The 22,598-nt window shown below is 39.2% G+C and overlaps 1 protein-coding gene across 8 annotated transcripts in view; it reads left to right on the top strand.

The window, feature by feature from the left end:
- The window catches only part of mink1 (misshapen-like kinase 1), a 44,078-nt gene extending 21,526 nt beyond the window's left edge, over positions 1–22,552 (top strand). For 2 of the 8 annotated variants that reach the window (XM_057359422.1, XM_057359381.1), the window contains 21 exons: positions 1,209–1,319; positions 1,973–2,059; positions 3,961–4,137; positions 4,257–4,418; positions 5,219–5,485; positions 7,565–7,644; positions 7,726–7,829; positions 8,058–8,152; positions 8,382–8,405; positions 10,575–10,723; positions 11,058–11,178; positions 11,455–11,571; positions 11,692–11,803; positions 13,043–13,198; positions 13,938–14,081; positions 14,242–14,376; positions 14,649–14,749; positions 15,233–15,382; positions 16,479–16,638; positions 17,175–17,314; positions 18,651–22,552. In XM_057359422.1, coding sequence (XP_057215405.1) covers positions 1,209–1,319; positions 1,973–2,059; positions 3,961–4,137; positions 4,257–4,418; positions 5,219–5,485; positions 7,565–7,644; positions 7,726–7,829; positions 8,058–8,152; positions 8,382–8,405; positions 10,575–10,723; positions 11,058–11,178; positions 11,455–11,571; positions 11,692–11,803; positions 13,043–13,198; positions 13,938–14,081; positions 14,242–14,376; positions 14,649–14,749; positions 15,233–15,382; positions 16,479–16,638; positions 17,175–17,314; positions 18,651–18,734 — 2,676 coding nt within the window. In that variant the 3' untranslated portion in view covers positions 18,735–22,552. The remainder of the gene's footprint in view (positions 1–1,208; positions 1,320–1,972; positions 2,060–3,960; positions 4,138–4,256; positions 4,419–5,218; positions 5,486–7,564; positions 7,645–7,725; positions 7,830–8,057; positions 8,153–8,381; positions 8,406–10,574; positions 10,724–11,057; positions 11,179–11,454; positions 11,572–11,691; positions 11,804–13,042; positions 13,199–13,937; positions 14,082–14,241; positions 14,377–14,648; positions 14,750–15,232; positions 15,383–16,478; positions 16,639–17,174; positions 17,315–18,650) is intronic. The other 6 variants (XM_057359430.1, XM_057359399.1, XM_057359438.1 and 3 more) reach the window with 4 other exon arrangements.
- Positions 22,553–22,598: the final 46 nt, after the last annotated feature.

Below are 22,598 nucleotides of genomic sequence, written 5' to 3' on the forward strand. Positions count from 1 at the left end.
AGATATTCTTTGCTTCCATCGAGGCACATGAGATGTTCTTTGGAAAATACTCAAATTAGAGAATGTGGATCTAAGGTTTTGCACAAATTTCCAAATGTCCATGCCAGCTCGAGTGCATCTTGTTGTTAAAGTTTATTGGCTTTTTAATATGACTACGTGAAAGGTCCAGTGTATGATATTTAGTGGCATCTAGCTGAACCAACGGCTCACTCCACGCCTCCCCCTTGAAGCACTACGGTGGCTGACACAGAACTAAGATGTCGTCACGTTTTCGCATCTATGCCGAAGGAGATAACGTATTTAAGAAACGCGTTCTGTAGAGCAGATTGTCCATTTAGGGCTACTGTAGAAACAACATGGCGAATTATGGGACCCGTGGTGTATGTAGGTAGACATATCTCATTCTAAGGTAATAAAAACATAATGCTTCATTATGTAAGCTCTTTATACACCTCTGAACACATAGTTATGTATATTATATTGCATTTCTGTCAATAGATCCAAACAAAAAATTACACTGGACCTTTAACTTTAAGGAAATCTATCTACATACACCTCGGGTCCCCTTGCAGGGAATTCATCATGTTGTTTCTACAGTAGCCCTAAAAGGACGAACTGCTCACGATTCGAAAATACGTTATTTCCTTTGCGATTCGCAATCTCACCACTAGATGCCGCTAAATTTCATACCCTGGACCTTTAATTTTACCGCTGTCAGTATAATTTGTAGTTATGAAAAGATACCAATAGAATTGCAAGGCTAAGCCATTTTTGCTACTGTTTATACTTGGATCTCAGTTTATATACACAGGGCACACATGAATATTGAATAATGATGACTAGGTAATAAAAAATGCACCTGCCTCTCTATTGGGAACTTAAAGCTCCATTAGAGTTCATGTGCAGGTCGTGCAAAGTTTTGTGGGAGATTTAGCTGATATAGCTAGGGTGACATCCACCCACTGAATAGGACACATCACTGCCCTACTGAATACAGCACCGCAGTGCACTGACTCACCAGTCACTGTACTCTGTTCTCAATGTGCTCACTTTCTCTCTCTTTCTCCCTGGCTACGCTCCTCATTCTCTCCCCCTTAATTTCCCTTCTCAAAAGCACTAGATGATTTTTAGCAACAGGACGGCTCTCATTATTTCAGCCAAATATGTTAAAGTGACTCACGCACACTCGCTCTCTCTTTCTCACACAGCAACAGAGGAAGGAGAGAGAGATGGTGCGGCAGCAACAGGATAAAGCTCCTCACCGGAGACTCGATGACATGAGGCGAGAGGAGGACAGGAGGATGGCAGAGCGAGAGCAGGTAACCAATCACAGCCTCGGAACAGCAGCCGGCCGGCCAATAGCAGCCGAGCGTGGGCGTTCCACGCAGCACAGCTCTGGCACAGGAATGTCTGTGGAGTGGTTGCCATGGCAGCAGGCTCTCAAACGCAGTTCTGAATGTGCGTGCATGTGTGTGGGTGAGCTGCGAGCAGCCCTACATTCAATACGATTCAAAGTGACACAAACACAAAAGACCAATCAGCATGAATTAGCATGCAGTGTGCCAAAGGACACACTCTTTAAAACTACATCACACGTACATGGCCAACGCCACACTTATTAGTGTTTTCACAATAAAACGGATGAGGAAACGCACGCGTCACATCGCCGACATTGATGGGAACCGCTGGGCACACACCGTTTTAAGATTAGGAAAACGGTGTGTCGCTGCGGCGAAGCATGTGGAACAAATCTCCTTCGTTGCGGTGTCTTCAGCCATTTTAAAAAGCCAATCAGAAACACTTCTTTAAAATGTCTGCCTCTATCTTTAGAGCTTGCTCAGACATGTGTATCTGTCCGCTCTGTCAAATGTCTTTTTAATTCCATTCTTTTGAGTCTATTCTCATCTGACTCTTCTTCCTCCTCCTCCACTGCTCCTCGTTTCTCTCTCTCTCTCCTCATTCCTCTCTGTAGGAGTTTATAAGACATAAGTTGGAGGAAGAACAGCGGCAGTTAGAGATACTGCAGCAGCAATTACTGCAGGAACAGGCATTGCTGATGGTAACCCAAGTCTCGCTTTTCCCTCTGTTTCTCTGATCTGGCTGCCTCAGTCATCTGCCAGAGTTGTGTTTTTAAATGATCAGATGATGCCGTAAATCAAAGTTGATCTGCTGTAGAAAGTAGGACAAAGGAATAAATCACCCAAAAATGAAAATTCTGTTATCATTTACTCACCCTCAGGTTGTTTCAAACCTCTATAAATTTCTTTTTGTTGAACACAAAAGAAGATATTTTAATGAATGTGGGAAACGACACCGTTCTGGGGCACCATTGACTACCATAGTGGATTGTTTTACAAACATTCTTTCAAATATATTTTTCTGTGTTAGGCAGAACAACAAAATTCATGCAGGTTTAAAACTTGAGGGTAAGTAAATGATGATGGTATTTTCATTTTTGGGTGAACTATGCCCTTAAGTATTTGGAAGTTTGATTTGGAAATGTTCCAATGCAGGAGTACTTAAGGAGTTCTGAAATGTGTGTTTTTGTCAATGTCAGAAAGGGCTGAATTGGTCATTTTATTTCCTCGATAAGTTATGTTTAAAATGAACAGCTGAAGTAATGTCAACAAAATAACATAATGACATAATTACACTCAGTTGTAATGCTGTTGACCTAAAACACTATGGCTGTTTTATAGACATTCACTTACTCAAATTCCTCCAGTGAAAATGTTATGGCTAACAGTTTTTTTACTGTTGGCTGGTAATATAAAATCAAAGTTACAACGCGTCTACATGTGGCGCGATGCGATGCAACAAGAGACAAAAGAACGCATTAGAACCCAATATAATTTTAAATATTGTCCGCGCCGTGTCCGGTATAGACACGGTGTTAGTCTTGTACATTAGATTTTTGGTGCAACAAATATAATATTTTTGTACATTGTAGGACATTATGTAAAAAAGGATCTTCACTGATTTTGTTATTAGTAGAAGTTTTAATTTGACTTTTTGTAATAGAAAGTAAATAAATTATTTATTAAAAATGGGCTGTTAGTTTTAGGACCAGCTGATATATTTGTTAGGGATGCCCCGATATATCATTTTTGGTCGACACCAATAACTGATCATTCTTTATATCCGCCAAAATATCGGTTGTCGACTTCCAATGTTACAGTATTACTACAGTTAAGGTACATTTTTAGCCTAAAACAAAAAGGCAAAAAGTGGACAACTGCTTTTATTTAAAAACATTGACTACAGAAAGCAAGATCTCTTAACAATCTCTAAAATCATGAAAATGTCTAAATATCATGTACCAAGCCTACTTTACACTAGTTAAAGATTCTTTAACTTGTAAACTTTTCTGGTATAATCTTTATTTAATTATAGATGTTCTTCCAGTGCAACCCTGAAAAGTGTTCTCAGTAGCCTGTCTAAGTCTAAGAGGTCTCAAGACAGAAAGCATTCAGACAGAAATCTGCTTCAAACTGTATACTTTTGTTCCTATAATTAACACATTCATAAATAACTACATATTGTACCTACATCAACAAAGTTTTGCTAATAGCAGTAAGCGAAGTGAAATAATTTCTAAGAGGAAATTATTTCTCATTTATCAGCTTTAATATATTGGCCTGATGTAATTATCGATAACATTAAAAATGAAAATTTCTCGGCCGATATGATATGATCAATAATACATCATGCATTCCTACTGCGTATGTATTATAATTATTATTGTTTACAGTAAATTGTCAATATTTGTCTTTTTAAATAGAAATCTTATTTTTGTGTAATTCTTCAGATTTTTTTGTGTGTTAAAGGGGAGGGCCGTAAGCTCTGCGTCTTGTGTGTTTTTGCATGTGTCTGAGCGTGTTGTGTTACTTCTTTAAGCATATAAGTGTTATAATTAAAGTGTTAGTCAACCATTTATTAATTGTGTATTGCTTTGTGCAGGAGTACAAGCGTAAACAGCTGGAGGAGCAGAGGCAGTCAGAGAGACTTCAGAGACAGCTCCAGCAGGAGCATGCTTACCTTGTCTCACTGCAACAACAGCAGCAACAAGACAAAAAGCCACAGATGTACCACTACAGCAAGAACCTGGAGAACAATAAACCGGCCTGGGCTAGAGAAGTATACTTACACACATGACATATATAGCTCACAACTGTAACAAATATGCTGGTGTCAAGTGCCATGACATTGAACCTTCACCATATACATTTTTAATGCTCTCTTTGTTTGTCTTTTAGGTTGAGGAGCGCAGTAAATTGAACAGACAGGGTTCTCCCAAAATCTGCACTACAGTCTCAGACACCAACATCCAATCACGCTCTGAGTCCATTAACCAATCGGGAGCCGCACAGACTCCACCTATGCAGAGGCCTGTGGAACCACAGGGTGGACAGGGCAAGGTGGGCAACGTGTTGTATTATTCCCTACGTAAATACAGTATATATAATCTTAGTGTGGTAATTCTGCCGTCATACCTCAAATAGAGTGAAAATAATGTACCGTTGAAAAAATTGGCAGACGTAGGCCAGCTATTGTTGTCTTTTGTCATGGTTGCCAGGAAAATTGGGAATGTCAGAGTTTTCTTTAGGCAAATTTTAGGAAGATTTTCTTTCTAGTAATGATTAAAGCGGCATTCTATAACTTTTTTGATTGAATAAAGTTATAGATAAAATCAGTAAACAAATATATAAAAACTGATAAAATGTTTTTTTGTTTTGTTTTTTACAAAAAAAAATGTATCTTTTCTTATCATTTCGTGGTGGATTTGCAAATTACAACTTTAAGCTTATAATAATAATTTATAAATTGAGGAGTTGTGAATAAAAGGTGTATAATGAATAAAAGGTGTATGAACCCTGTGCTGCATGCTTTGGCCTGCTAACTCTTTACTCCTCCCTGTTCAGTAACATACTTGTTTTTGTCTTTCTTTCCTGCGGGACCTGTTAACTTCCTCTGTTATCCTCCATTTTTGCGGACGTCCTCTTCACTTTCCTGCAAAACACCCACTACTTAACCCCTCCCCCCCACCCACTGCTTGCTGCCCTTCTCTCTATGCCACACGTTTCCTTCTCTCCCAAATTTACGTATCCCCGTCTCTATATTCCAATTATTTACCCACGACAACCGTTCACAATGCCACTATCCTTTCATTGGTACACTTCTCTCTCTCTTTTTCGCTCCTCCTTCCCATCTGGCGTAGTTTCAGATGGCCCACCTGGTGCCGTTAAAACCGTACGCCGCTCCTGTCCCTCGCTCTCAGTCTCTCTGCGATCAGCCCACTAAGACCATGTCCGCCTTCCCCACCCAGGATCCCTCTCCCACACCCACACCTCGCCCACTACACTCCAGAGAACTAGTCCGTCAAAACTCTGACCCCACCTCAGAGACCCCCGCCCCTCAGTCTCGGCCAATGAGAGATGACCGAGGGCCCTGGATCCGTCTTCCAGAGATTGAACAGCCTCCTAAAGTAAGACACTGTGAAGTTAGTTTTTTCATACAGGTTTTGTACATTTTTGTGGACTGTATCACTGAACTTGACTGTAAGCATTGTAATAGTCATAGGCAGTTCCTACAAATTCACATTCTTAGGTTTATTATAGAATGGGCCTTATTGACACAACACGACACGATTTGCTTGCACTCATGAAAAGCAGACAGCAAATGAGATTTAATTTACGTGTGATGTTGGGACATTTTTATTGGTCACGGCAGCAGAAATTCATCCAATGATGATGCAATAATGGGGAAGAGTATTGCAATCGGGCATATACAGGCGCACTTGTAGGTGTTGTCGAGAGCGCTTTCAACGTTTTAAGGAATAGTTCACCTTCAAAATGAAAATTCAGTCATTATTTACACGCCCTCTTTTGAAAAATGTTGGTAACCAAAAACCGTTGCTCCCCATTGACTTCTATTCTATGGACAAAAAAAACCAATGCAAGTCAATGAGGACCAACAGTTTTCTGTTACCAACATTCTTTAAAATATCTTCTTTTGTGTTCTGCAGAAGAGAGAAAGTCATACAGGTATGAAATTACAAGAGGGCGAATAAATAATGACAGAATTTATATTTTGAAGGTGAACTATTCCTTTAAAGGTCCCATTCCCTGCGATCCCATTTTTCAAACTTTAGCTAGTGTGTAATGTTGCTGTTAGAGCATAAATAATACCTGCAAAATGATAAAGCTCAAAGTTCAATGCCAAGCGAGATATTGTCTTTAACAGAATTCACTTTTCAAGGACTACAGAGAATGGCTGGAATCAGACTACAGCCCTTTCCTTCCCGGGTAAATGATGTCACTATTCCGAGTGCTTTTAATAATCTCCGCCCAAAGGCATACGCCAAAAAAGGGGCGAGGCCTTCCTTAGAGAAGAGGAAGAGCCGCTGGATTAGTGTTTGGTTATCAGAGATTGTAAACATTTGACTGAGCTACGTGCTAAACTACTTTCACTTTCATCACAGTCCTACAGCTGGTAATAAGAATTCAGCTACACACATTCTAAGATAACCAACGGTCAAATAACAGCTTCCATGTCTTTAACATCGGCTGTGAAAGCTGTTCTGTGTAATACACTGATATTGTGTGTGTGTGCGCATACCTCTAAAACACTTCTATGAAACGTCCTTTGAAGTCCTGCTTGCAAATGTCTCTTAGTCAATCTGCTTGTTTTATTATCCAAATCAGTTCCAATATAAAAAGGCAAAACTAACGCTTCTGTTATTAGTGTTAATTAATATAACCGGTCGGTCCGGTGTCATTTCCCTCTTCATAATAGGAAAAAAATTGCGATCTCTAACAAAGATTGACGTTTGCACATGCACTAGCAGACCTCTGTTACACTTCGATCGATCCGCATGTTTTTAACTGATAAAGTGAAGTTGACGCCATTGTTACTGCTTCTTGCTAAAAGCCAAAGCTTATGAATACACGTGCACTGAGAGGGGGACCGACCAATCACAACAGCCTGAGAAGCGTAAGCTCGCTGATATGGTATGGTTGGGACATCTTCACACACATGCTCTAAGCGGGGAACCAATCACGACAGACCTGGTCAGCTTTACCAATCAGAGCGTTTCGGAAGGAGGGACTTTATATAGACCGGAAGAAATCCAGACGTTTTGTGAGAAGAGGGACAGTGGTGAACAATAGACTTGAAATATGTGAAATATGAAGCTTTTTTTTTTATTTAGAAACATGAACATCCATTGTTAAACACCCAAAAAACATAATCAAAGCCTCAAAAACAGCAAAAGAATGCCCCCTTTAAGAGCTAATTCTGATGCTGTACAGTCCTGCTATAGTACACTAGATCAAGGTTGTCTGATGCATCCTTCACAAGCTAACACTCTGAACTTGGAAACTGTGCCATTCAAAACAGTTTTTTTCACTATTACTTGATTGAAATAAAGGCTTCAGTGAGTCAGAAAACAATGCAGAGACTTTCAGTGGGTGCAATTCATTCTTTGTGAATCGCCCCCTCTGTGATTATAAATATCAATGCTTTCATTGTATAGTTTTTGACTTCTGTATACTCTTTTTCTCAGATTCCACAGAGAACAGCCTCAATAGCCACTGCATTAAACACAAATCTCTCATCTGGAATCCGACACCCGGTTCGAGCAAGGTAACACAAACACATGCACATCCAACTGAGGTCATGGAGGTCATGTGACAGGCCTGACTCTGTGTGTTGTTTATTTGTCAGTAATCCAGATCTGAGTCGTAATGAACGCTGGGAGAGAGGAGACAGCATGAGTATCATGTCCAACCTGCCACAGACCGGCTCTCTAGAGAGACACCGCATACTCAGTGAGTGTGGACATGTCTGAGTGTTTATTCTCTTATACTATTAAGCCAGAGGAATTGCTTAATAAATATGTTGTATGAGTTATTGAAAATGTAATTTAGCTCAGTGTAAAAATAAATAGAAGTCAATGCGGCCCCCTCTGAATAACGTAAAGAGTATATGTGAACGAGAGCTCTTGGGTTTTCCACATGTTGTGGATTGTTGTACGTAATGTTGCGGATTTATTTTAGGTTCATCTAAGATGGATTCCTCCCCCACCTTGTCCCATGACGGTCGACACAAACCAGGAGAATCCCGAACCTCGTCCAGACCCAGCAGACCAGCGGTGAGATGCATACATGCATACACAAGTGTCTGCACACACTCAGATCAACACCTAAGACTCGCATCTAAAAATATAAGCACATAAGCTCCCGAATCATTCTGCTTGTGTCTTGTGCACAATAAACACATGAATAATGAATGAACTCAACCCTTCTTAAAACACTAACCTCTGTTCCTCACCCTCACCTCTCCTTTATCGATCTCTTTCCTTCCTCTTCCACTGCCCTCAGAGCTATAAGAGAGCAATAGGAGAGGTCAGTGCCCGCACTCGTGCCAGCATGAGTCCGTGTGTGCCTTGCATGCTTTCGTCTTTTTGTGATGATGTGATGAGCATAAATGTCAAATTAATGTTTTGCTTTTTTAATACGTGTAATTAATTTATTCTTTTTTACAACTAATAAAATGTAATAAGAATAAATGCATTAGAAAATAATATGTATTAGAAATTCACACTACCATTCAAAAGTTTAGGGTCACTTGACTGAATGATCTTAATAACCATTTATTCTGAAATTAGTTACGTATAAATATAATTGTGGCGTGATATTAATTTTTCATTAAAAACAAATGGAATGGATGACTTGGACTAAATTATGAAGAAATACACCCAATAATAGTCTGCATGAATAGGAACTCCTGGTTTAAAAAGCATTTTAGCGTGAGACCTCAAGAAGCTGGTTGATGAAATACCAAAAGCACATTTTAGGTGACTACACTTTTGGTTTTTAGCCACAACATAATTCCCAAAGTTACATTTTGTTTCATAGTATATCATGTTGGTTGGTTTACTATTATTCTCAAAGGTGGTGGGAAACAAAATAAAGGATGAGTAAGTGACCTGAACCTTTTGAACAGTCGTGTAATTCTAGGTAATCACTAAACAATGGCTTTGCAATCGAAAATGGCTTGAAAATGGTTCATATTTAAAATATGAAAAGATAAATGTAAAACATGCAGAATTTGTATAATATTTGGATGGTAATTGATGATTTTAACTGAAATTCTTTGGTTAAGAAGAGTCTTTTAATCATGAAAGTCCTGTTGATCTAAAGGACCAGTCCAGAATTGAACCATCAACATCTCTAGATGGGCTGGGTCTGTTTGCGACCACAATTAGAAGAATTAGAAAAAAATAAAATTTGCTCAGTTTACTCCCCCTTATCATCCCAGATGTATATAACTTCCTTTCTTAGTTGAACACAAACAAATACCTTTAGATTAAAACAACTTCATTTTATCATCTGTGGCACTCGAAATGTTTAAACTCCAAAAAGCAAAAACATCATTAAAATGAATGTCGTCAGAAGTGAAGAAAATAACATTTTTACATATTTAGTGACATTGAAACCAAAATAAACGCAATATTAACCCTAAATAAAAATTTTGAAACATCGGTAACTTGAGTTTGAATTTTATTAGTTCTTGCGTGTCTTGTGAATTGTTAATATTTAACTTATATATTCAACATATTTAGTCATATTGAATCCAAAACAAAGGCATATCAGCCCTATATTAAAATTTGCGTGTACATTGATAACTTTTTTTTTAATGGGGACAGATCTCATTAGTTCTTGCATGTCTTGTGACCTAATATTTTGTCACGAAAGAATTTAGCACTGATATCCTTTTGTTTTGGTTCCGCTATCGAATTATATATATATATCAAATTATTAATCAGCATGACATTTTTCAAAGCGTTTTTATTTTCAAATGAAGAAAGAAAGTCATATACAGTACATCTGGGTTGACATAAGAGTGAGTAAACTGTGAGAGAATATTTATAGCAATGTATACAGGTTTGGAACAATCTGAGGGTGTGACAGAATTTAAAGAAGTAGTTCACCCAAAAATGAAAATTCTGTCATCATTTACTCACCCTCAGATTGTTCCAAACGTGTATACATTTCTTTGTTCTGTTAAAAACAAAGTAAGATATTTGGAAGAATGTCAGTAGCCAACGAGATCTCATTTCCCATTGACTCCCATAGTATTTATTTTCCCTACTATGGCAGTAAATGGGGGATGAGATCTGTTTGGTTACTGACAATCTTCCAAGTATCATCCTTTGTGTTTAGCAGCTGAGTAAATCATGACAGAATTTTCGTTTTTGGGTGAACTATCCCTTTAAATACAATTTTGGAGGGCATGTTAGCGCTGTTTTTACGTTTTGTGTTTTGAAAGCAAGAAAATGCATAGACCACATTCTTGCTCCCCACCCAAGTTTCCTGTCCCACACCACAGCCTCCACATTCCAAAGACTTTCAGAAAGACAGAAGACTGAAGAATCTTGTGAACTGACTTCATCCAGATTAAAAAAAGTTTTGGGTTTCGGGTTGTAAGAGTTTTGATGGATAAGTGATGTGTGAAACAAGTATATGCATTTAGTTAACATGTTGATTTTTTATGATCTGTGTGTGTGTTAGGATCATGGACTGTACTCTAAGGAGCGGGCAGAAGAACAGCCGAGGCCTCCAGTGAAGGCTAATGACTACTCGTCCTCCTCAGAAAGCAGTGAGAGCAGTGAAGAGAGCGAGAGTGGAGAGGGAGCGGAGGAGGAAAGTCCCACTGACCGGTAATCATGGAGTGAATGTTTCAAGAAATTGATGACAATAACTTTTTTAAAACTTGTCTTTTAAGATTTGCACATATAGACTCTTTCTCCTCTTGGAGAGATCAAACACTTTGATGACTCATCTTGCACTACATGACTATTTATCCAATCAAATAGTCTCTTTACCAAGAATGTCACTCCCACGATTATCACTGTGACATAACAAAAGCCTTTTTCCTATAAATAAGACTTTTGGTTTCAACAGGAAGAGTCAACACACAACTGAGCTTGTGTTAGAAAGCCTGCAGCAATGCAGAGACTAGAGACAATTGTATCTTTTCAACTTGTGTTTCAGCCCGCGTGATGCAGACTCTGACTCAGTGAACACTATGGTGGTCCATGAGGAGGAGGAGGGTGAAGGGGGAGATGAAGAACGTGCTGGAGGTTACGGGGACCAAACCATGCTTGTACAGAGGGTAAGATGTGTGTTCAACTCTGACTTTAGCGTATGAAATAATATAAGCTGTTAATTTCCATATTGGATAGAAACATTACATTACAGTGCGTTATGGGATTGATCAAAATGAAGTATCTTATCATGTAGCACAATTTTGCAGCCTAGCTTTTCCATTAGTAGCATTCTTCAAAACAATGAAGGATAGGCAGCGTAATGGGTTCTGTGCTTGTGAACTCCATGCTTGTTTTTCTTCTGCGAAAATGAAAGTAGAACTGTATGTTTGTGATTCTGACAGACTCCAGAAAAGCGGAGTCATAATGGATACACTAACCTGCCCGATGTGGTCCAGCCCTCCCACTCTCCCACAGACTCGGCCTCCCACTCTTCTCCTGGGAAAGACTCTACCTATGATGTGAGCTCTCTTCCCACACACACACAATTTTTTTCCTTCATGCGTGTTCGTCTGTGTCACACATACAGTACAACGTGTGTGCATTTAATTGGTTAACACAGATCATGCTGTCAATTTCAGTATCAGTCCAGGGGATTGGTGAAAGCTTCCGGAAAATCCTCCTTTACTACCTTTGTGGACCTTGGAATGTACCAGACGCCAGGTGGTACTGGAGATAACATGTCTGTTGGAGGTGTGGTCATTGTTTGTACTGCTTGTATGATTAACTACTTGATATTGATTTGTTTTAAAGCGGCAGCCCATTTCTTTTGCCTCTCTATGGCCATCTCTGTTTGAAACACAAAATTGCAGGTTACTTGACATATTTAAAGGAACAGTTCACCCAAAAATGAAAATACTGTATTTATTTACTCACCCTCAAATTGTTCCAAAGATAGATATTTGGAAGGATGCTTGTAACCAAACAGTTCTTGGCCACCATTGAGTACCATAGTAGGAATACATTTTTTTGTTCTGTTAAACGCGAAAGAAGATATTTGGAAGAATGTGGGAAAGCAAACCGTTCTTGAGTTCATTTGCCAACCATTGTAATTTGTCCTACCATGGTATCAGTGGTAGCCAAGAACTGTTTGGTTACAAGCATTCTTCCAAATATCTTTCTCTGTGTTCATCAGAACAAAGACATTTATACAGATTTTGAACAATGTCCAAATTGACTTTCATCTGAAAAGAGGACTTTAGACCACTGAGCAACAGTCCAGTTCTTTTTCTCCTTAGCCTAGGTGAGACGCTTCATATGTTGTTTCTGGTTCGGGAGTGGCTTGGTTCTAGGAATGTGACAGCTGTAGCCCATTTCCTTAAGACGTCTGTGTGGAGTGACTCTTGATGCGTTGACTCCAGCCTTTAGTCCACTCCTTGTGAAGCTCACCCAAGATCTTGAAACGGCTTTTCCTAACAATACAGACAAGTTGAAGGCCGCTATCAAAGCAACCTGGGTTTCAATAACGCCTCGGCAGTGCCACAGGCTGTTCGCCTCCATGCCACGCCGCATTTATGCAGTTATTCGTGCTAAAGGAGCCCCAACCAAATATTGAGTGCATAGTTGAACTTTGGAGATCTTGAACATTTCTGTTTTGTAAATCATTTTTTGATTCATCTTTGAGAAAATATTCGATTTTTTTGAGATGCAGAATTTTCTATTTTTCTAAGCTGTAAGTCGTAACCATCAGAATTAAAACAAAAAACTATTATAAAAGAATATTTCACTTTGTGTGGAATGAATCTAGAATATAGGAAAGCTTGTTTTTTTTTACAAAAAATAAAGAACTTTTCCATGATATTCACATTTTTTGAGATGCACCTGTATGTAAGATTAACTAAGTGGACCAGTGTTTGCAAAGTGGTCTATATAGTATTACTGTAAAACAGTATGTTAAGATACTAATCATTTAGTAACTGTGTGTGGGTGTAGGTCTGGGCTCTCGTTTTGAGCAGCTAAAACTGGAGGTCAGGAAAGGATCGATGGTCAATGTCAATCCCACCAACACTCGCCCGGTTAGCGACACTCCTGAAATCCGCAAATACAAGAAAAGATTCAACTCCGAGATCCTCTGCGCTGCTCTCTGGGGTAAGAGCTGAATGAGAACTTGTGTGTAGGTGTGTGTCTACCAGTGTTTGCAATACTACTTCTTTACTTAACTTTTCCTGACAGTAGCACAATGACTTCAAAAATGACCTCTCTATGAAGTAACATTTGCCCATTTTAGCACTTTGGTATTTCTTAATGGTTCCTTCCTTTCTGTTATTACTCATTTAGATTTTCGTTGTTGTATTGAAACATTTGGGGGTTTTTTTAGTGCTAGTGTTCTATTTTGTCAGCATGCTATCTGTAATCTGATGGTAGAATGTTAAAACAACATATGCGTGAGATCCACCAGACCGTCCAAACTGAATTAGTTCAATGTAAATCAAAATGAAATGTCATAACAGTCAGTCCCTGCTGGACACTGAAACACACCTCAGACCGAGGACAAATGGTAGGATAAGCACAATGTGAACACACGACTAGCACTCAAACGTCCTGTAAGAAAACCACGGCAGGCGGAGTGCTTGCGGCAGTCCGGTCACGATGCACTGCAGCAGCCAGCCGCCAGCACGAAACATTAAAAACGTGTGAAAATTTGTTAGGATTGAATCCAAGAATGCCTGTTTTATTATGTGTATTTTTAGTGTGTGATGTGAGATGGTCAAAAACATAGATTTAAACAAAGTTCTGCAAAAAGCAAACAACTTCAGAGTTGGTAAATAAAGTTCAGAATAGCTTTCCTGACACTGTCCAAGTGTTATAACAGTGTTTGTTCTGTCAGGTGTGAATCTGCTGGTGGGGACAGAAAACGGTCTGAAGCTGCTGGATCGCAGTGGACAGGGTAAAGTGTATCCACTGATCAACTCGCGCAGATTCCAGCAGATGGACGTTCTGGAGGGACTGAACTTACTCATCACTATATCAGGTTATATCTTCACTGTAAACATACTACCGTCTCACTGAGAACGTCCCACTGTCTTGGTGCTTTTTACATCCATTCCCCCTCATCACTATAGCTCATTCTGTGATCAGCCGAGATACATGAATGTACACCTTCATTCTTATATTCAGCATCTCGCCCTCAGGAAAGAAGAATAAGGTGCGTGTTTATTATCTGGCATGGTTGAGGAATAAAATCCTGCATAATGACCCAGAGGTGGAGAAGAAACAGGGCTGGACCACAGTAGGGGAAATGGAGGGGTGTGTCCACTACAAAGTGGGTAAGTGTGCACTTTGCAGTATAATGCACAAAAAAATGACACATGTGCTGCAAAGTATTCACGGTTGCAATGTGCACAACACAATGTGAAAAAAAAAATAGGTATACAATATAAATTAGTTTGGTATTCATTACAAAGGGATGAAATGTGTGTTCGTAGTGGTTAATGATATAACAAAAGAAACAGTCTCACAAATTTCTGTCTCAGTATTACACATCTCTAACTGTGTTCGTGTCATGTGCTGTGAGAATTTTTGTGTTTATTTTTCCCAGTGAAATATGAAAGGATTAAGTTTTTGGTTATCGCTCTGAAGAATGCGGTAGAGGTTTATGCCTGGGCTCCCAAACCTTACCACAAATTCATGGCCTTTAAGGTAGAGACACTTTTGAAATAATCAATATTTATTTGCTTTTATGTTGTTCTATCAAGCAAAAATTGAAGAATTCAGTGTAAATTCCGTCGATAAAAAAGTTGAAATGGTTTGCGCTATAAGTCTTATTAAGCCATAAAACACACTGGAAATAATATCCTCATTCACTTATAAGGTAAACTATATTCATGTTGTTGTACACAATTATTTACAAATTTCTACATTTGTGTTCTAAAAATCACAGCACGTATTTAATTTTAGGGAGGATTAGTCAACTTTTGTTTTATTTGCATCATGTTTGATGTCCGCTTTGAGTTTTATGATGCATTTTCCTTTTCTTTCTTACCAAAATTATACCACATATCTTTCAGCAAACAGGACAAAACTGAACTTACTGCCTTTTATCTAATGACTTTATTCTTTTTTACTCTTTCACATAGTCACATGTACTGGGCTGTGTTGATTAGTTGTAATCATTCTTTGCAGTCTTTCGGGGACCTGCCACATAGGCCTCTGTTGGTTGACCTCACAGTGGAAGAGGGTCAAAGGTTAAAGGTCATTTATGGGTCAAGTGCTGGCTTCCACGCCATTGATGTCGACTCTGGAAACAACTATGACATCTACATTCCTGTGCATGTGAGTTAAATCTGTTTATACAACAGTTCTTTCTAGTTCTTGAAGCTGATTGGCTGAGAGCCATGCGATATTCCACCAGTATCACCACGGGTACCGCTTCACTGACTGTTTGTGTCACTCCGCCACTAAACTAACTCGGACTATGCTGTCCTCGCAACTGCGTCACTCTGAAGAAGCCAGACAGCTAGCTAACAAACAAACACACACACACACACACACACACACACACACACACACACACACACAAAGCAGTTTATCCTTCCCAGAATGTGTAATTCTGTGATACTTTCTCATTTTTTGTAAAACTGACATACAATAAACAAGATATGATACAAATGGTATACATATAAACACGTGCGCTGCTATCTGCACATGGGCTTACATGTGATGCCATAGGACTTTCTTTCATTATCATAAATTTATCACAGTTTAACTTCCAAGAATCAATATTATGTTAACACAAAATAAGATACCTACAGATAGTAAATAAACTTGCAGGCATATCTTTCTCCAAGGTTAAGATTGTTTGCGTGCTGAACTGAAACTAATGCTGCACATTGACTGAGATCTAAATCAACACTGCGCATGTATGGAATAACCAGAGCCATTGAGAGAGAGAGAGTTGCGTCAACTCCGTTGACTCCAATGAAACCGCAATAGCGGTTCATGGAGGCTCTCAATAGTTCCCGGAAGTTACTAGTAACGGATGGAGCTGCAGCAAAACAGACCGATTGTGACAAACTTTCAACCCATTTAAAGACGCAAGTCATTTAATGAATGAAAAGAGAACTTGAAAACATAACTTCCTGGAACTATCTGAAGGCTCTATGAATCACGTGATGGGAAAATTTTGAACTTCCATTAACGCGACTCTCTCTCAACCGCTCTGGGAATAACAAACTTCAATACTAGAAAATGGCCACTAGGTGGGGACTAATGAAAGTAAAACTGAACGTTGCCTCCGGCCTAATCACAGCCATCCTAATATAGAACCCCATCACACTCCTACTTTAGCGATATTGCATTCATATTTTTTATACATATACAGTATGTTAATACTGTATATTATACAGTTTTTCATTGTCTGTCGTTGTAGATCCAGTCACAGGTGACTCCTCACGCAATCGTATTCCTGCCTAATTCAGACGGGATGGAGATGCTGTTGTGTTACGAGGACGAGGGCGTTTACGTCAACACGTATGGCCGCATCATTAAAGATGTGGTGCTGCAGTGGGGAGAAATGCCCACATCTGTGGGTGCGTGAAAATATTCTTATGACTACTGAAAAGTGATTTTTACTGTCTTTTTGCAATAACGCTTTAGAAGCTCCGTTTCAAAACAGTCAGCTCCCTTGCCTTTTAGATGCCTACATAGGCAGCCACCTTCTGAGAACCTTTCACTGAAATGGAACTTCACAACTAATTTCCCTTTTTAAAAAACTAATCAAATATAAAATAAAAAATATATACAATTCTATAAAAACTGCATATATTTATACATATAAAAAATGATCAGTTCAGCATAAATTCATAATTGACATTTCTTATCACTCATCTGTCTTCTTGGATCTTTTTTACTGATCTTAATGACCATGTATTACTTTTACTGTGATCTGATTACCCATAATGCCGCTGACATCCTTTAAAATGCTGTTTACAAAGTTGTGGAACAGAGCTGTGGTCTTTAAACTGAGCTTTTCCATTCTACCATTATTGCAGTACATATTTTATATATGATTAAAGTGACTAATAAAAGGTTCTTCTTTGTGTGCTGGTGTTGTGTGTGTGTGTAGCTCATATCTGCTCTAATCAGATTATGGGCTGGGGAGAGAAAGCCATCGAGATCCGCTCGGTTGAGACGGGACACCTGGACGGAGTCTTCATGCACAAGAGAGCTCAAAGGCTTAAGTTCCTGTGTGAAAGAAACGACAAGGTGACAAGGTCACACATACACCCATCCTGTTCTGAGATCACAGAAAAACAACACAGACTGATTTTTTAGTCAGCCCATTATTGATTCTCAGGGTCATTTTCCTCCTTTTATGAATCCAAATAGTTCAACCGCAATATTACTTTATTAAAGGAACAATACGGCATTTTTAGGAGGAGCTATTGACAGAAATACAATATACAAAACTATTTCTTCAGAGGTGTATAAAGACCTTACGCAATGAACCATTAAGTTTGTAATACCTTAGAATAAGCTATTTATATCTACATACAGAGCGGACCTACATACATTAAATTAGCCGCCATGTTTTGTACAGCAGCCCTAAACGGACAAACAACTCTACAACGCGCGTTTTCTCTTCCTCTCCGCTGCGGTATCGTGGTGAAACAGATCGCGGGAAGATCCGTGATCCATACGGATCGTGCTCTCCTGTGCGGAACGCATGTGACCCGCGGATTAACTGAAAGTTTATTCATCATTGAGTAAAAGAGAAACACGCGCTCGGTCTCCAGTTTCAGCTCCAGCGTGCTCTCGCTCGCTCTCTCTCTCTCTCCAGTATCTGGACGAGTACAATATTAAAGCGGTTCCAGATAAACAATGACGCTCAAAACTGCTCCGTCACACAGCTAATATTACAACAACAACAACAACAACAACATATATTGGTATGTTAGTATGTTACTCACGTACTGATCCGAATCAAAGCAACCTCCTCGGGGATGACCTTAAGACGATCTTTCTCCCCAACGTCTCTCTGCTGGAAAGTATCTCCATAGATATCTGTGAGTACATATCTGCTAAAAGCCTCAGTACCGCGGGTCCTAGCGCGTCTCTGCTGGAAAGTCTTTAACACAGGTCCTAGCTCCTGCCTGACTTTTATCCTTCTTTTTAAACTTAAAATCCACAAACCTTTTATCTTATGTAATACATAAGTCATAGCTCTTTCTGCAGTCTTTCTAATGCCCGCAAAATCTCTTCCCTGCGTCAACATGAGAACGACATCTTTTTGTACTGTGGTGGCCACCGTCGTGTTTGGACTGAGCCATTCGTGGCAAATCTATAATACAACGCTAGTGGCCGCTGTTAATTAAGAACTGCGCCTTTAAGGCAACCATATACAAACACAGCTCTAAATGCATTTAATAGAGTCAATTTGTATTGTATTTTTTGGTAATCTACAAATCGCTATAAATATAAACTAGGATATCATATAACAACTAAAACAAACAACATTGCATTTATCCCCCAATATTTTGAATGTCCTACACATTTTAGTCCGTTTTGTTGACCGTTTGTTTACCCATTTCTTTTTTTCCAGGTGTTTTTTGCGTCCATCCGTTCTGGTGGCAGCAGTCAAGTCTACTTCATGACCCTCAACAGAAACTGCATTATGAACTGGTGAACATAGATCCTGCTGTGCGCGCACATATAAACACTAAAGAGATTCCAACACGCAACCATTTCACACACTCACACTCTGTAAATACAAACCCGCACAAGACTACAGACCAACACACACAGTTACTCGATCCACATCTTCCAGAAGACACTCCTTCATTCTCCTGTGATTTCTGAGCCAACTGCACAAAGTGTGTGTGCGTGCGTCTGTGAGCACGCGGCTGACCTCTGGCAGAGCAATGTTGTGTACAGCTACAGTCATTCATTTACACGGTTAGCTTTCAGCTCCCTGTAACAACATTCCTCTCCCATTCTGTTTCTGACGTTTTTAGGACCAGACGAAAAGACTAATTGTACATTATTACCGGAAATGTGTGTGAACTAAGAGAATCACAAAACTGTTGCGCGTGTTCTGACGTAGCAGCGGCACGTGTGTTTGTGAGACTTTATAAGCTACGACGAGCAGCAGAAACAACTGGTGGTTTAAGGTGATACTGCGACATCTGTAATTTTCCATTTCCACTGTATAGTGTAGTAGCTGTTTGTTATCGGTTGCGTTTACAGTTTTGGATAAAAGTGACGTTTTCTTTTCAATTAGTAGATTAGAAAGTGATTTCAAATATGTATCATTTTCCTTCTGAGAGAGGGAAAGGGAAGGGTTTTGCTTTCTTGACGTATAAACAATAAATTGTCGCCGTTAAAAATGTTTAAACCGTCCGAAGGTGGCGGCTTAGAAAAGAGAAGCCAGCGTTTCGCTTTTCCACTAGTCGGCTGGTAAGCCCAGTCACAGTCTCTGGTTTCGCTTTTCAAAGCACTTTTTTTTCTTTCTATGTGGAAAGTATCATCATACTACAGTTTGATATTCTCTGTACGTAAACGTATTTGGTATATGACACCTACTTTTATTATCTGCTGTTCTATAGCCGTTCTATTGCAATACGTGCTGTGTGCTCGTTCTCGTACGAAGTTTTACGAAGGAGTCTCTCTTCGGTTATTCTGATTCTAGGAGCAGAAAGATATGTTTCTCTGGATATGATTGATTTTGTTATTGGCAGCATAAATGTATAGGGCAGTTGACACGTTGTAAATTGTACATAGCGGCCACGATCATATTTAGATCTTGTTTGTATTCACTAGGCACATGTTTTTTTAGGAGTGAAATCACTACATTATACGATGTTAGCATTTTTTTCCTCGCACTTATTTCTGGTCTTGTGTTTATGCTGTCAAAATCGCTTGATGTGGTAAATGTAGTTTTTTTAGTAGGCAGGTTTGCAGTTCTGGATTGTTTCAGGGATGTGCATTGAATCAGACTTTTTCTGTAAGAAATTTTTGGACCCCGACATATTTTAGATGACTTAGGCATGAATCTGAGCAAGAATATCATTTGTTCTCCGACCGTGTGTGTCAAGAGAAGCGTGTGTGCGCAAGTGTGTGTGTGTATCAATGGGGAATATGAATCCGTAACGTACAGTAGGATCAGTATCAAGCAATAGTTTAGGGATTAGTGATGGGTTTATGCCTTGTGTTGCACGTTATTTTCGAGCTTTTCACTCATTTCCATGCGGATAATCGACAGCATATTGCCTGCATACTGGTCTAAAATGATGTCTTCAGAATATAGTCTTTATCTTGTCCCAGCTTTTAAAAGCGAGTATTATAGATATTCCGAAAACGCTGCCTTTTACAAAGCGGATATGAGCTTGTAATTACAAAAATAAATTCATGACGCACTTTGGTCCTTAGTGAATATTTTTCTAGTTAAGAATGATAAATTTGTACAGTAGCGTGTGGCAGTACAATCATCATCAGTGATCTAATAAGTCCCTCCCCCTTTCTGCTGCCACAAAGTGACACTTGTCTAGACAAGTAGTGATGACGCAGTCAGTCAGTCATTAAAAAAGCACTTATGAGCAAAACACATCAGACAAACATTTATAAATAAAGTCGCATTTTAGTAAGAATCGAGAAAATAATCTAGATGTCTTAACTAGATTCTGCTGTGCCATTATGACAAATTCTCTCTCTTCAAATCTTTTCGTTCCTCTTCACTTTCGCTATAGGATTTGTAAGTAAATCAAACTGCCATGTTTACTGAAATAACAGTGCCTTGGATTGGGTATATTTGCTAGATCGTGTGTACGAGAGCGATGAGCAAGTGATTGTTTCAATAAGAATAGACGTTCAGGGAAGTTAGCGAGATTTCAAAAGAAAGCTAGTCCGTCATTCAGTTAGGGGTCTCGTGCCAACGAAGTGCACTTAAATTGACAATAGCCAGAGCACCAAGACAGGCTCCTCTCTCGCCCCCCGTTTTAGCACAAAGCCATAAAGAGTTTCTCCGCAGTATTTAGACTTAAAGCTCAAAGCAACAGCTGCCCGTTTATTTAAGGACTAAAAATAGCCCAACAGGTAGATGAAAGACGGAGCTCTTCGTTCTTGAGTGGATTATGGGTGTGTAGCTTCCAGTTGGCTGTATAATTTTGCCAAAGAGGGAAAGCCTTAGGTTGTCATGCAGGAGGTTCAGGAAAGGTTCGGGTTGTCATGGCGAGGACTGTGATTTAACAGTCTCCGGCATTCCAAAGAGCTCTTGGAATTTGGTTAGATTTTTGATGCTTATGGTTTTTATATCAAAATTATGATCAAATATACTAGAGAGGATATACAGTTTATAGCATCATATTATATGGAAGAGTTTATAAAAGCAGGACAGAATGGGAAAAACACAGTAAATAATATATAACCCCACAATTGTTTTTTTGTTGTTGTACCTAAATATATTTGTGAAAGGACATACAGAAGAATTGAATAAATAGAACTCAATAACTGACTGCGTTTATGTATATCATAACATGTTGCTGTGTGAATATTAATCCTAGCACAACGCTTCTCGTCGTTTCGAAGTCAACGCTGTACATACGCTGTACATTCAGACTCATCTCCCTCCCCTCTCTTTCCCGGCGAGCGTTATAAAAGAGCGTGCCGTGTGGGTGTGCGAATGTGCATGTGTGAATAGGAGAGCTATTTTTGATCAGAGTGTGTGCCGTTCATTATTCCCTCCGAGGAAAGAGAGCGGGGGGAGAAAGAGAAGACCAGTTAAAAGCTATCGTGGACCAGTATGGCCAAACGTACACACGAATCATCACCGGATTCAAGCCACAGATGTGACTCATGTCAGATCTGTAAAGGCACCAACGACCAAATGTAACATTTAGACTTTCTCCTGATCTCCCAGTATTTAAAGCAGCTTGTGTTTCTCAAACGGTCATGAAATCCACCTGCTTGTCAATATTCAACAATAGAAGCATTTTAAAATGCTAGAGCAGGTCACGTAGCTGGTTTTAGAGAGGTGTGGAGCTGTCTGGTTTCGTTTAAGGCCTTTATCTGCTGTGTTTGAGGTATTTATCTACTCGACATGCTATTAGCACTATGCTGACATGTGGCATTTCTTTAGCTGTTCTCTAGTAACACGAAGTTAATCCCTTAGCTGGTTTTGTAAAATATTTACTACAAAGAATAAAATAGTTCATGATTTTGTTTTCATTCTTTGGTTTAATAGCAGTAGCCAGGAGAGGTTAAAGGTCGATTTGGAGGTCTTGATAAAGTTGATCCTCTGTGATGGGTTCATTATCGCTCTGTTGTTATACTTTTCAGAAGTTATTTGTTTGAGAAGTGCTAGATGTTTCAGACTTATTTTTAGTGTTTATGTTAAGAAGAGGGAATGCTTCAGATGATTTAATGATCAGTCTTAACGACTGAATGCATTCACAAGTCTGTAATGTCTTAATACAACATTATTTGACTATTAAAATAACTTGATCTCTGTTCAAATTGTCTACCTCTTTTTTTTTATTCCTCACTTTGTTAAACT

This window comes from Triplophysa rosa, linkage group LG2 (assembly GCF_024868665.1).
Source record: "Triplophysa rosa linkage group LG2, Trosa_1v2, whole genome shotgun sequence".
Classification (NCBI taxonomy): Eukaryota; Metazoa; Chordata; class Actinopteri; order Cypriniformes; family Nemacheilidae; genus Triplophysa; species Triplophysa rosa.